The 15,204-nt window shown below is 37.5% G+C and overlaps 1 protein-coding gene across 1 annotated transcript in view; it reads left to right on the forward strand.

Annotated features, from left to right (window-relative positions):
- Nucleotides 1-6,995: 6,995 nt before the first annotated feature.
- Nucleotides 6,996-15,204, forward strand: part of LOC107082292 (toll-like receptor 2 type-2) — a 9,666-nt gene continuing 1,457 nt past the window's right edge. Inside the window, exons 1-10 of the mRNA XM_015370894.1 lie at nucleotides 6,996-7,263; nucleotides 7,338-7,494; nucleotides 8,987-9,136; nucleotides 9,215-9,421; nucleotides 9,507-9,629; nucleotides 12,124-12,274; nucleotides 13,204-13,368; nucleotides 13,454-13,633; nucleotides 13,729-13,869; nucleotides 13,972-14,474. Of these exons, the coding sequence (XP_015226380.1) occupies nucleotides 6,996-7,263; nucleotides 7,338-7,494; nucleotides 8,987-9,136; nucleotides 9,215-9,421; nucleotides 9,507-9,629; nucleotides 12,124-12,274; nucleotides 13,204-13,368; nucleotides 13,454-13,633; nucleotides 13,729-13,869; nucleotides 13,972-14,474 (2,045 nt within the window). The remainder of the gene's footprint in view (nucleotides 7,264-7,337; nucleotides 7,495-8,986; nucleotides 9,137-9,214; nucleotides 9,422-9,506; nucleotides 9,630-12,123; nucleotides 12,275-13,203; nucleotides 13,369-13,453; nucleotides 13,634-13,728; nucleotides 13,870-13,971; nucleotides 14,475-15,204) is intronic.

Raw genomic sequence — 15,204 nt, forward strand, 5'->3', positions numbered from 1 at the left:
AACATGTTTTGGAGTTTGCATCACAAATATGTTAGCAGCTTGTTTCGTTGTTTATTCTGTGTTTGCATCTGTCGCCAACGGCTGAAATAGAGTGAATGATCTTCATTGTCAAAAGCTGAAATTAAAAGAGTTAAAAGAGTCCTCAATGGTAAATTTGACGTGTTAAAATATGTGTGTATTGGTTTTTTGGGTTCAGTTAAAAGCAGATGGAAAATCCCAAAATAGAAAAGTCTTAAAGAGCGGACTATTCATGTATTCATGTTGGTCCTCCTCCAGGATTCATTCATTTGTTCCAACCAGGAGACTCACCTGCAGGCAGTTGGTAAGTGTTGCTCCTTGTCTAATTTGTTGAGTAAGAGACCTGGAAACAATGGTAAAAATTCCCCTTAACCCCCCATGTGTTCCCTCATGAGAAAAAAGGTATAACAGATTGAGTCTGAATGAGCTCTATTGACATATTTGTCATAAGAAGGATTTAACACAAATTTACATACAGTTTCAGCAGAATTGTAATATAAAGCACTAGGTTATGACTTCTTTTAATCCAGGATTAATTAGTAACTCAATAACAAGCCATTAGAGACGCTGAGAAAGCTGATTCCTCTGCTCTACAAAGACCAGACTGAAATTTGTAAAAACCACCAACTGTTCTAGTCCTGCCCTTCTACAAACCCTCCACTGCACCACCTGCTCTAGCCAACTCAACACCATTGCTGACATAAAAACTCAAAACCTACCCCATCTTTGCAGCAAAACACTAAATCTGTCTCCTCCACATGCAAAGAAAGCAAGCACTGTTGGTATTTTTAAATTTTAATTTTCAATCTTATTTTCAGAAGAAGATCAGTCTTTTTAATTGTATTCAGTAGCCAACATCGTTCCGAGGCACACGTCACCCAGAAGCCAGTGAATGGTGAATGTGCAAAGGGTCAGAAGTTATCACACATTTTTATAGCCCTTGGGAAGCAAACATCAGAAAACTGTTGAAAAACATGCACAAAATTTCAAACAACAGTAATCACACTGGAAAAAATCAATATATAAGCCATTTTTTCTTTAAATAAGTGCATTTGTTCTTGGATTGAGGAGGTAAAAGAGACAATTTGCCAATGGAACAATTTAATCTTAAAATTAGAAAACACCATTGCATCGTCTAATTTCAAGTGCATGTTATCTAATTATATTATTTCAAGAGTAAAAATACTAATTCCATTGGCAGATAATCTTATTTACCTGATCTTAAATTAAGGGTAAAAGACATTTTTACTTATTTCTTGATTGTTTTTGCAGTGCAGGAGAAAAAAGGTAGAAGAAACTGGGTCTGAATGAATGAGCTCTATGTATAAACTTGTTTCTCATAAGAGGGATTTAACACAAATTTAAATAAAGTTTCAGTAGAATTATAAGTAAAGTACTACATTATGACTTATTAAAATCCAGGATTATTAAATAATGTGACAACAATTAGAGAAGAAGAGAAGGCTGATTCCTCAGCTCAACAAAGCCAAAAATAAGTAAAAACTTTAGTAAGTATGTTAGATTTGGATCAATTAAACCCTTTAATACAAAGAGAGCAAATGGTTCTTAAATATCTATTGTTACGGCCCAAGGCCTTTTCCTCTGGGTCTCTAACCTCCATGTTTTGGACTCCTTAATTGGTGCTGATTGGAAGTGGAGGCAGCTGGCCAGTGTCTCCAGATGACGTCAGATCCACTTTAAGATGCACCACTTTCTTTGACTAAGTCCCTTATTTTCTTTCTGTCTCCCTGCCACTCTCTCCCACTTTCTCCCTTTCTTCCCCAACCAGTTAGGATTTTTGTTAAATAAATTCCCTTTTTAAGTTATCCCTAGCGTTGCTTCCCTTTCATTTGTTATGGTTTAAGAGCCGGACCATAACACTATTTACTGACAAGCGTTTTAAAGTAGAAGTTACTCAGACACGGTCTAGTGCCCACAGAGATTTACATGTGACGACTGAAACCAAAGATTTTAACACATTCAACTATTATACCTCACTTTCATGCTTGACTTGTTAGTAGAAATGTTGTATAATCAGATTTGATAAAGAAAAAAAAAGTTTTGTTTGGAAATACTGTTGAGTTTTCCTCTCAACTAAATCATTTAGGTGTATTTTTTTTTATAAAACGTATAGTTTTTGATATATTTTTTTCCAAGCTGTCACGCACCAGAGGACGCTTCCTCCCATAAGCTGACTTTCACACCCACTACTCTTTTTCAGTATTAATTCAGTTGTCAGCCCACAGTTTTAACTTCCTCTTTACAAAGCTACAAAAAATTCCCATATGTCAAAACCTTCTGCCTTTCAGTTTAGTATCTTCATCTTTACGCCTCGATCTGGACTCAGCTTGGAAGCAAATTAGGTAAGACGGCATTAATTCTGAGATAATGAAGGAAAATGTTATGTTTCAGCAACAGTGTCTTCCATTTGGGGGCAGTAGATTGCATCTGAAATAGTTTTGCAGTTTCAAATAGAGAACAAAAAAAGAGAAGCAATAAAAGCAAATAAAGGCTTATGAATCAGTGAATAAAGCCGAGATCTCTAACCTGAGTGGGAATCAGATGTAGCACCAAGCTGCCATTAGAAGAATATTTAAACAGGAGCTGGACTGGTTCTGTGTTCGTTGTTTATTAGGGAAGAGTATTATTAGAGGGACAAATATATTGTTAGACTCACAAGTACTTTTTCTATGCATGTTTAAACAATGAAAAGTTATTTTTATCTGCCTTATTAACAAAAATGCTTCAACCTGAAATTTTTCTACAATCTATTAGGATACATTATCTCAGAAATGAATGAAAATAAGTATCTTATGAAAAAGATAAACTCATTTTTTTACATTTAATGAAAATGCTCCTTTCTCCCAATTTAAATGTAATCTCATAAATTATGAATTACATCTATTTATTCTCCATAGACTAGCAGAACAAGAATAAAGAGTTAAATATCCAGCATGAATAAACACTTTAAAGCCAAACTGCCATTACTTACATTAAATGTTTAAATTGTTTTAGTTATGCACTGGAAAAACAATCTAGAAATAAGTAAAATATATTTACACGTAATTTGATTAGGTAAATAAGGTAGTCTGCCAATGGAATGAGTATTTGTACTCTTAAAATAAGATAATTAGATAAAATGCACTTGAAATAGGACAATATAATTGTGTTTTCTTATTTTAGATTTAAATTGCAATGTTCCATTGCAAAACGTCTCTTGTACCTCCTCAATCCAAGAACAAATGCACTTATTTTAAGAAAAAATGAATTATCTAGATTTCGATTTTTTTCCACTGAGTTTGTTAGAGTCTAAGTTTTTTCAGGACTCAATTTTCTCTTTGGAATCTAAAGAATGGGAATGGGAATAATTTTTAAAATTCACAACCTTAGATAAAGAGGAAAGGCAATAGAGGCTGAAAGGAGAAACGTCTTTAGATTCGTCCATCTCCCAGATCAATGCTGTTGTTTTTGTTTTAGTCCTTCTTTAGTCTAAATGTGTGGAAGCAGCAGGTTCCTCAGGTGGTGGGATTTTATTGCTTTTCCTCCTCAGTGATAAGAAGAGCCGCTATTTGAGAAGCATTGATACGTTTAAAATGATACAACAGAGGAACAGATTACAGATGATCAGGAGATCAGAAGAAAATATCAAGCATGTAGCTAAATATGTGCAAAAAGATGGCGTTTAGGTGTCTGTACTGTGTGCACTGCAGAGCTAATTAAAGAATCTTAAGGTGACACTATTCCATCAAATGAAGAAAGTGAAAGAAAATCATATTAATATTGGAAAATAAAACAGCATTTTACATTAGAGATTACATATAGGGGAGCGTTGGCCTGGTGGTTAAAGGATAGAGCTTGGAATCCAGAGGTTCTACGTTCAAGCCACACTCCCACAGACTGCCACTCTGGGTCCCTGAGCAAGACCCTTAACCCCAAACTGGTCTCTGGGTGCTGCAAAATGGCAAGGGGATGGGTTAAATGCAGAGAGTTGATTTCTTTGTTCTGTTCTGAAGCTGAATTCTATTCCATTCATCTATTCTACATTATATTTCAAGAAACGAGGACAGATGGACCCAGTATTCAAGGAGAAAGTCAGTGGACAAGTTCAAAACGTTTATCTAAAGAAAAACAAAGCTAAATGGGGAGCTGCTAGGATCTGTGGCATTCGGCGACTGCAGGTGGGGGGCGGGGCATCGCCCAATCACAGACACTCTGGTTTAACAGTCCAGTCCAAGAATGTCCCCAAGTGCTGCAGTCCCAGAGGTCTTGCAGGAAGCCGATTCTGGTCAGGGATTCAGAACAGACAGGAACAGACAGAACAGGCAGGATCCAGGCTTCCTTGCCTCGTACAGCTCCCTGGCAGTTTCAGAGTCCAGCAGAGTCCGAAGCCTGACCAGGTGGTCAAGCACAGGAGCAGACAGGATCAGGTGCAGATGGGGAAGTTCAGTGGAAGAGGGTAGCAGAGACAGGACGTGGAACCAGAACTTGATGCAGGACCTTTAAACTGGTCTCCTCCAGAGCCAAAAACCCTGAGGACTCAGCAGGGGAGGAACAGTGGACGATTAGGAGACGAGACAGACACAAAACCCTCTTTCCACTGGCAGCTAGGATCCAGGACATGAGCCTTGGAATCAACATAACAGGCTAACAGAAACACAAGTAATGATCTGTCCCCGAATACTCAGGCTGAACAGAATATAAACCAAAGGAAACAGGTGAGAGGAATAAATTATAATTGAGGCAGGGAGGGAAAACGACAGGTGAAAGAAATTACCAATTAAGGGAGAGCAAACAGGCCAGATCATGACATTATATTGTGATTAAATACATAATAAAAGACAGATATGACAAATAGGCCAAAGTCAACTGGAAGTGATGAAAGGAATGTCTAGGATCAATTATAGTGCAAATGTCAATTATAAACAGTTTAGATAGATGGCTGGCTGTACAGAAACAGCATTAAAATGTTTAAATGCAGCATTGTACAAATACTTAATGAAAATCATTTTGGTGGCCAGCAAATAAGCTATTACGAGGAAATGGCCACAACCAGAAAGACCAACACTTGGTACATGGAGAGACATTGTGATGGAAATATATAAGATGGAACAAATAACAGCCGATGTTAACCAAATAGTGGAACTCTTCTTAGAGCGACGGTTGAAATGTTATTTCTTTGCTCCAGCCAGGTGGCCTAACAGCTTTATTACTATGATTTTATAATATAAAATGTATCCTATTGTTTGAATATGTATGTGACAAACTCGCTCAATGTACATAGTTTTGTTCTTAATGAATGTTGTTCCCCTCTTCCCCTTTCCCTGGAAAAAAAAAATAAAAAATATAAATTAAATAAAAAATGCAGGTTTGCTGCAGGAATACTGCAACACTGAACATCAGTTTGCACGTCTTTTCATGAGTGAAGAGGATAAAGGCTGCTGGGCCGGTCAGACTGAGCAGCCTGCTGTGGTCTGAGGATTTTTCAGCAAACTTCCTCGATCAAGAATGTTTGCAGAATTGATGTTATATTATTGATATTTTACAGATGAAGGAGGATGTTGAAAGGAGATGCCATTTCCATGCATTTTATTTCGATCTAACATAAGCTCACGTACAAGAAGGCTGTCGTCAGAGGAATTAAGGCTCAGCAGGTGAGAATAGATCCTCTACACCCAACTCTTCTAGTCCTGCCCTCCTACAAACCTCATTGCATTATCTTCTGTAGCCAACTAAACACCATCGTTGAATCTGTCTACTGGACATGAAAACTCAAAACCTTCTTTGCAGCAAAACACTACCTGAAACCTGCAGAGCTCCGACTCTGTCTCCTCCACATGCAAAGAAAGAAATTTTAACTTTCAATCTTAATTATTAGAAGAAAGTCGATCTTTTCTTTTTAATTTTATTGAGATGCGTTCCAAAGCACACGTCGCCCAGGAGCCAATAAATGGTCAATGTGCAAAGGGTCAAAAGTTATCATACATTTTTAGAGTCCTTGGGACACAGAAATCATGACACTGATGAAAAACATGCACAAAATCAGGACTTTTAAATTACTTTTCTTAGACATGAAGCTGGTTCCAGTAGAAAAAAACAAAAACAAAAGAAAGATAGATTTAAAATATCATGTTTTAGTTTATGGTAGGAAAAAAACAGTAAACTATCGAACTTGAAAACTATACAATGTTGAGCTCAAACAGCTAGATTTAAAAATTTCCACATTAGATGTATGTCAGGGAAATCTTTTTTTTTAAATAATGATTTAATTACTCTACCAAATGTCTTCATAGGTTTTCCTAAAAACTCCATCAGACAGCTGCAGCTGATCCTAAACATGGCTGCCCTAGTTCTCACTAGAAAGTAGTTCTAACATTACCTGAATACATAAAAAAGAAAAGGATCTTAATATAGTTATCCGTTTATATTAACTCAGATAGACAATTTACATGTTCCTTCTTTTTAGTCAGCCGGAAATTCATAAAAAAAAAATCTTCTGTATGCTACATTTTTTTTAAATGAGTTCAAATCCTATTTTTTTGGGTCATGAAGCCATATACGGCCAGAATTGTATTGAACTAAATGCCTCAGCATTCATCCATGTATTATGAGCTGTTTACCATCGTAGTATTTCAAGAAAATATCTAATGTTCTAATGCTAAGAAGTTTGGGTCATCTTTCAACTAAAAAATACTTTATTTGAAGTTTGCAACAATCAGATGTCAGAGGAATGTATATCTATGTTTGAATAGGGTCACAAACATAGAGCAGGTCGATGGAAGCTCTGGGCTCTGTCAGAGCAAAGGGTTAAAAGGAAAACATGCTGTTTGTGGTTACATTCTGCACAGATGCTTAAAGATTCTAAGTAATAAAATCAAAAATAAACCATGTTTCCTGTTTGATCAAATTACTTCCCCAGTGTGAGAGTTTCACTTCCTTCTCCAGTACGGTTCATTAAATCTGCTCTGCCATTCTGCAGCATGGGACGTCTGACTAGCTGCTCCCTGACCCTCCTCCTCCTGCTGGCATCCCTGATCCAGGGTCGGATGGTAAACGGGGAGGATGGCAGGCCGTCCTGCAGTCGCTGCGACCTTAATCTGTCCTGTAACTGCTCCCACGGTGGATTTACCCAGGTTCCCATGGTAACCGACCAAGCTCTCATCCTGGATCTTTCCTTTAACAACATCACCCTGGTGACTCAAGATGACCTGATGGGATACTCCCGTTTGAGGGTTTTAAATCTCCATGGTAACCATTGTTTACACGTAGTCTCCCTGAAACAGCCAGTAAAATGTCTAAAGGGTAACGCTTGTTTCCTGCAGGTAACAGAATCGCTGTGATCCATACATCAGCGTTTGATGCTCTGTGGAGCCTGGAGGAGCTGGATCTGTCTGACAACCAGCTGAAGACTCTCAGCTACAAGTGGTTTAAGAAGCTGGGGGTTCTGCAGCAGCTCAACCTGCTCAACAACCCGTACAGGTGAGGAGCTCAACAGGTGAACACTTTCTGATCTACTCTAACTGATACATCTACTCTAACTGATGCATCTACTCTAACTGATACAGCATCATAAATGCATCCAGTCCCATTGCAAATCTATTATGCATTTATTTATAACTGTAACCGATTTTACAGTTTAATTTGAAATGATTGTAACTGGCAACTTGCTCAGTTACCAGGTGTTAATAGAATTGTGGCTGGACGTTTGGACCGGCTGTTAAAATCCAACTTGTCTTCACCACCAAATGTCAATAACTTGGTTTATAGTTCAACTCCAGTTATTAATCATTAACCACAAGGGAAGCATTGTCTCTGTCTATTCAAGTTATTAACTCAAAGGAAGTTAATTCAGCTGTTTGATATCATGGGTGTGGTTCTGTTTAAGTTTTATCTTTGAGTTTTCATTGGTTTTATTTCCATTTTGTGATATTCTAGTTATGTTTGATCGGATTTGAGTTCTTAGGTATTTCTTCTTTGCCCTATGTAACTTTCTTGTGTCAGTCTTTTTCCCTAGCTCCCTTCTAGAGTCCTCTGTTCACACCTGCTCCCAATCTGATGATTAGCCTGGTCTTTGTTTCTCTCTCCCATATATGCACCCCCTGCTCAATCACTGTTGCTGGTTTGTCATCATTTCTTTGCCCTTCTTGTTATTATCTCTGATTATTAGTATTTTGTGGATTATGTTTTTGGATGTTTGCTTCCGTTGCCACCTTTTTCAATTAACCACCTTCAGTTTCAGTCTCTGGCACTCAAACCTCCATCCAACCTGACATTTGAGGCTGTTATAAAAGAACCACAGATAATTAAAACAGGCCGCACTTTGATTAAACCTAATAATCCCAATTTTAACGTATTATTACTTTTAATAAACTATGTGAACGCTAAAACTACTGCAATAAAGCTGTTCTGGCTGTGTTATATATAGATGTTGAACTAGACTTTTTCATTGTCTCTTATTTTGACTTACATGTTTCAAGAAATAATAATAAGTTTTTACTTATCACAGTTTTTTTATTAATAATGAAACTTTCACAAATATTAATTCTATTTATTTTCATCTCTATCCATCTTAGCTGAACACAGAATCCACATCAGCCAGATAAATGCATGTCTACCTTTTCCTCTACCGTGACAAAAATACTCTGTGATCCTCTTAATAGAATAAATTAGAAAATTTAAGATTGCACCAATAAAAAACTAATTACCTGCTTTGGTCAGAAGGCCCAGTCTCATAGTTTCCTCCTTCCTCCGATGAACCTGAATTGTGCACATTCTTGGGCATTATTAAATATCTCAAGTTGGATTCCTTTGCATTGTCATAAGTTCACCACTGTTTTTCTTTTGTAGAGATTGGAATTAAGAAGCACCAGTCCTTTTTTTTTTAAGTGGTCAAATATGGCAAATATTGGGTAAGCTACAGGACACTATTAGCAGAAACCTCCTAATATCCCCTCTTTTTGGTCTCCTTCAGCCATCTTAGTTCAAATTCATCGTTTCATGGACTTGTCCGCCTGAGGAGGCTGATGTTTGGAGGTCCAGCTCTGAAGGAGCTGAGGAGAGGAGATCTGCTAGGAGTCACGGAGCTGGATGAGCTCACTGTGCATGCCAACAACCTGGCCAGGTGTTCACACATTCATCTTTTGTGATCAACTCGTTGAGACGTAAATGCATTTTAATGCATTGACTTTGTTCTCTGCAGGTATGACTCTGGGACATTAGGAGACATTTGGCCTCTGGGTCATATTACCTTAAGCCTCCAGGGTCCATTCCTGACCAATGTGACCTTGGCTGCAGCTGTGCTCGCTGACATATCGTACCCTGAGACTCTGATCACTTTAGAGGACATCCATCTGATTGGGAACCAGTCTGTTCAGCCCTTCAGGGAGTCAGCCAAGAAAAGGATCCGGTCTGATTATTATCCTCATTCTATATCCTACATTCATATTTTTGACCTGCCTTTACAAACTTTTTTTTTAAATGTTGCTCTCTAGGCAAATTTCTTTCCGCAACCTTTCCGTGTCTGATGAGTCGATTGTTGACTTCCTAGTGGTAACGGATGGCGTCCCCCTCTCCCTCATTTCCATTAAAGATGCCCAGCTGACAGGAGAAGGGAGGTAGGAAAATAGGACAAGAGACTCACCTGCAGATATTTGAAAATTCTACAGATGTAGAGTAAATCATTCCCTCAACAAATCAGTTAATAGAATAAACTAAATTTCTCAGCAGTTTATCAGAAACGTGTTTGTTTAGAGGTAACCCGGTTGCGAGAATAATTGTCCATAACTAAGGGCTTTTATTTATGAAATATGTATTAATTTCTCAGAAAATATAATGATTCCAGGCTATTTTATTAACTTATCGACTGATCAACATATCTAAGATTTCCCTCTGACAAAAAGCTTGTCACAGTACTATCGTATTTCTTATAGTGGTGAAATTAACCAACCCAAATAGCAGCATGCTGAGTATCTAGATTACTTCAATATCCTATTTTTAACTCTAAGTAGGTAAAATCCCCTTTCAGACTTCAAATCTGAAATACCCACTTCTATAAACAATGGTAGTCTTGGTGATTTCAATAGTACCATAACAGTGACACCTGCTGGCTGTAATGTATAATAACAAATCATTTCTAATAGAGCTTCCCCATGTGTTATGCATTTACAATATCTTCAATACCCTCCCAAATAGGATTGTTGATTAAGGTATTTAATCACAAAGTTCAGATCATCTCATATTGTTCTGTTAATACATGCCCAACTGGTGTTATGTTAGAACAACAAATAAATGTGTAAATAAAGCTCAAATCATGCTCAAATAGATAACTCTGTACATATATGGAATAAATTCAAAACAACTTTCATTCAAAATATAAAAGTTTATGAACCAAAAAAAAAACTTAATCTCCAAGTCAAACATGTTTCGATTTAAAACTCTTGACTATAGGGAAACAAAATAAACTAAACTAGTTGAAAAACATAATTAATAATATGAAACAATAGTATCACAGTTGGGATTTATGTTTGAGAAACCTAGTTTTTCTTGAAGTATTTGTAATGAGGTCAAATTAGATCAAAGCAGAAGCTTCCGCATTCAAAGACGACAAACAGTTGGAATACTCAAAACATTTATTGAAAACTGAACCGAAGTGAGCAGTGTCAGGATATAAGGCAAGAACCTCTGGTCTTATACTGGAAAAAATAGAAATCTAGATAAGTAATTTTTTCTTAAAATAAGTGCATTTGTTCTTTGGTTGAGGAGGTAAAAGAGACATTGTGCCAATGAAACAAAACAATTTACACTTAAAATAAGAAAACACAATTGATTTGTCTTATTTCAAGTGCATATTATCTAATTATCATATTTTAAGAGTAAAAATACTCATTCCATTGGCAGATCATGTGATATACATACTCAAATTAAGGGTAAATACACTTAATTTAAGAAATATTGACCTATTTCTAGATTGTTTTTGTAGTGTAAAGTTCAGTCTGAGTCCAGAGGTTGAAGATGGTTCTGTCCAGCTGGTTGCCAACACGGCATGGCAGTCCCTGCACATGGGGTGTAATGTGGTTATGCTACCATGTAATTGTCAGTACCAACTGTTTTCTGAAGTTGGTACTGAACGAGGAGAGACAGTATTCAATATGCTGCAATCGCTGCATAGAATAAACTACAAATCTCTTTGTTTGGCCTCTTGTTCCTTCAGATAGGCCTAAATCTCTTTCTATAAACTCAGATGCATTCACATTTGATTCCAGGTGCTTTAACAGTTTTCTATATTCAAAACATTCTTAAACCTTTTTGATATTTTTTTAAATTAGACTTTGACAGGAACTAGGACATTACTCAGTAATAATCGATCCAGCACTTGCATGCACTGCTGCTGTTTGATTAAAAACAAACAAAACAAAACTTTTAGTTTGACCCAAACCTGAGCATAAAGTTTAACTCTGTTATTTGAGCTTAACTCATGTGGAGTATTGTTAACTCTACTACAATTGAGATTTTTTTGATTTTTTATGCTTTAAAATTGTAATATCTTGCACTTTGTTCAGTAAAAAAGAAATGCTGACAGATTTTCTTTTGTTATGTCTATTATATTAGAATCACATCATTAAAGTAGTGTAACGCTATAAACTTTGTCCAAATCAATCTTGACAACATTAAAGCAAAGAACAAAAAAATTTAAGGGTCAGAAATTTGATGACAGAGAAAACTTAGACATTAAACATTATCTGTATAGGCAAAACTGGCCTTGTAATTACTTATTTCAGCATTGAATGCTTTGTAAAGTAACAGATTATAATTAAAAATGTCTCTGGACCTTTACTAGTTGTTGATTTGCTTTATTCGGACCCCGCTGATTTTTAATTGGTGACCCCTATCTAAGACTTAAATCTGTGACATATGGGTACCCAAACATTCTAATGTAGTGGTAAGGAGCGAGTACCTGCTGGTACAACCTTTAATAATTATCAAAAAAATTATTTTTATCAGAAAGAATCTGTTTTCAAAGTACTATTTTCTGCTTAATAAGAATCTATCCCATGATATAGAATATTGTGTGATGAGTTAACTGTGAAACCTACTGTTTCTCTGTGGCAGGTGGGAGAAAGCCAATCGGACAGATCACAAAAGCATCGACGAGTTCTTTCTCCAAAATACTGTGATTCTAGATGCTTTTAAGTTCACTGCATTCCTACAGCTAGGTTTTCTTCTGAATTACCCAAGAAAGTTGTCCATCATAAACTGTGGGGTAAACATGTGTTGATGACTACAAAACTTTCAGTGCTTTTGTATGAACCAAAGTCTTAAAGGAAAAGTCTGGTCATATTAATTAAAACTTCTGAAAGTATGAAATTATTACATCCTGTTCAAGAAATGATAAGTTTTTTTTTTAATTTAAGGGTAATTTTATTTGAATGTGCTTTACTGCAGACATCCATGTTTGTCAAAGAACAATACTGCCACCTTGTGACGTCACAGTGCGCTATCAGCTGTTGAGCGAGTCCCAGTGCTGTATCTGGCATTTGTCACAACACGCTAATATACATGATGGAGACGACCAGTGCACTATGCGAAGCAGAGAGTGACTTGAAGAGGGATGAATTAGCTCAGCAAATCATCCGTCTTCAAGCTGGCAATCCAACGACGAACCCGTCTGTGGAGGATCATGAATCGGAATAGCGAAATCAAATTTTTTGTCCCACTTTTACTCGATGTATTCCAACATCCAACTACTGTGCATGTGGGCATTATCAGTTTAACTATAGCTCTGGTGAATTTCAATGGTGAAGTCCTCTGGAAATCTTCAATAATTGTTGTTGATTGCAGATGTGTCTAGTAGTTCCCATTGATTTTGCTTGTAAAGCGGGGAGAATGGCGCTAGGCTTACCGCACCGTGACGTCACTGCTGGAAGATGGCAGGAGGGAGGGGTTACTACATTTGGGCAAAAATGGTCGTTCCTGGACTCAGTGATCGCAACGAAAAATATTGTTTTTATTATTTTACTGATTAACAGCAAATTCGTTAGTTAAATCACCACGAACGTATTAGTTTTAGGTATAAATAATGACCCATTGGGTATTCCTTGCTGACCAGACTTTTCCTTTAACCCAAAGGTTTGCAGAGGACACTGCGTATTGTAATTTATCATTTCTTTTAACAGTTACTTTTACCAACAGGTATTTGTGATGCCCTGTAAAACCTCCAGAATGCTGGTAAATCTGCAGTACCTTGACCTGTCCAGCAATCTACTGACTGATCTTACTATAGCAGAATCACTTTGCCATGGACAGGAAACCCTGAAGCAACTCAGAGTTTTGAACATCAGTGGAAACCCTCTAAAGGTGTCTGTATACAGCTTGAAATTGTACCTCTTAATTACCAGACATCAGACTTCCTTGGTTTTAAGGTTTGTGTGCATCTGTCCAGTCTTTTTCCACGATAAGCCGAATGGTGGCCAAGCTCCCGAAACTGACTCACCTGGACATCAGTAGAACTGGCTACAACTTAATGCCTTCAACTTGCTCCTGGCCAGTAACACTGAAGTACCTCAACATCTCCAGAGCTAAGCTAACCACCATCACTGACTGTTTACCACAATCACTTGAGGTAATAAGATTAGTCCATACTCTAGCGAGCCAAAACAGGTTGAAGCGTTCATATCAAAGACATGCTTAACTAGCTTAGTACATCACTGTTTACAGGTGCTGGACCTGAGTTACAATGATCTCAAAGATATCTCCCTGTCCTTACCTTTATTGAGGGAGCTATACCTGTCTGGAAACAAGTTCCAAGTATTACCAAATGGACAGCAGTTTCCCAATCTACAAACTCTAACAATGCAGGTGGGAAAGCATCAATATATGTCAGTTAATTCAGTTAATACCCTTTGTATATTTCCCATTCTGTAACAGCTGATCATTTTTTGGTTTATTTTTTTTCTCCAGTTTAACACCCTGAATGTGTTCGGTCTCCAAGACCTCCAGTCATACAAACGGCTTGAGAGCCTCCAGGCTGGTTACAACAAGTTCATCTGCACCTGTGATTTTGTTCATTTTCTACAATTTGAACTAAAAGAAGGCGGAGTTGTCAAGTTAACAGACAGCAAGGACAGCTATGCTTGTGACTCCCCTTTCCAACTGAAGGGGGGGGCAGTGAGTGAGGTCCGCCTCTCGATCGTCGTTTGCCATCAGGTTTTATTTGTCTCTGTGTGCTGCGGCGTTGCCCTATTCTTTGGGTTACTTCTGTGCATTTTGCTCTGGCGCCTCCATGCCTTCTGGTACATCAAGATGACTTGGGCATGGCTCAAAGCCAAACGAAGTTCCCACAAACAACGAAAAGACACCATGGACTCAGAAGCGTTGCTGTCCTTTGATGCTTTTGTTTCTTATAGTGAAAAGGATGCTAGCTGGGTAGAAAACTTCTTGGTACCAGAGTTGGAGGAGCCAAGGTATGTGTTTTGTTTTACCCTAGCCTCTTACACTACCGTTCAAAAGTTTGGGGTCACATTGAAATGTCCTTATTTTTGAAGTAAAACACTGTACTTTTCAATGAAGGCCACTACAGGTACTATTTAATGAAGATGCCAGTTGGGGACCTGTGAGGCGTCAGTTTCTCAAACTAGAGATTCTAATGTACTTATTTTCTTGCTCCGTTGTGCAACGCGGCCTCCCACTTCTTTTTCTACTCTGGTTAGAGCCTGTTTGTGCTGTCCTCTGAAGGGAGTAGTACACACCGTTGTAGGAAATCTTCAATTTCTTAGCAATTTTCGAGTGGAATAGCCTTTATTTCTAAGAACAAGAATAGACTGTCGAGTTTCAGATGAAAGTTCTCTTTTTCTGGCCATTTTGAGCGTTTAATTGACCCCACAAACTTTTGAATGGTAGTGTATGCCTTGATGCTTTCATAACCAGTGATCAGGGAACAGAATTACAGAAGTTACTAGACACTTTTTCATTTTCAGAATTGATTAGTTTATTGATTGATTGATTGACTTTATTGATCTCAAAGAGGAGAAATTTACTCTTTACATTGGCTCTAATAGTCATAAAGAAGCAAAAGCTGCCAAAAGGAAGGGGTATGGGCTATACACAGTATATTACGGAAGCCGAGAGTGGTCGTACTCAACACTTTTTTTTCCTTTGTCTTCTAGAGATAACGACATAACTATCTCGTTATCA

The sequence above is a fragment of the Cyprinodon variegatus genome, unplaced genomic scaffold (assembly GCF_000732505.1).
Source record: "Cyprinodon variegatus isolate N-32 unplaced genomic scaffold, C_variegatus-1.0 Scaffold49, whole genome shotgun sequence".
Taxonomy (NCBI): domain Eukaryota; kingdom Metazoa; phylum Chordata; class Actinopteri; order Cyprinodontiformes; family Cyprinodontidae; genus Cyprinodon; species Cyprinodon variegatus.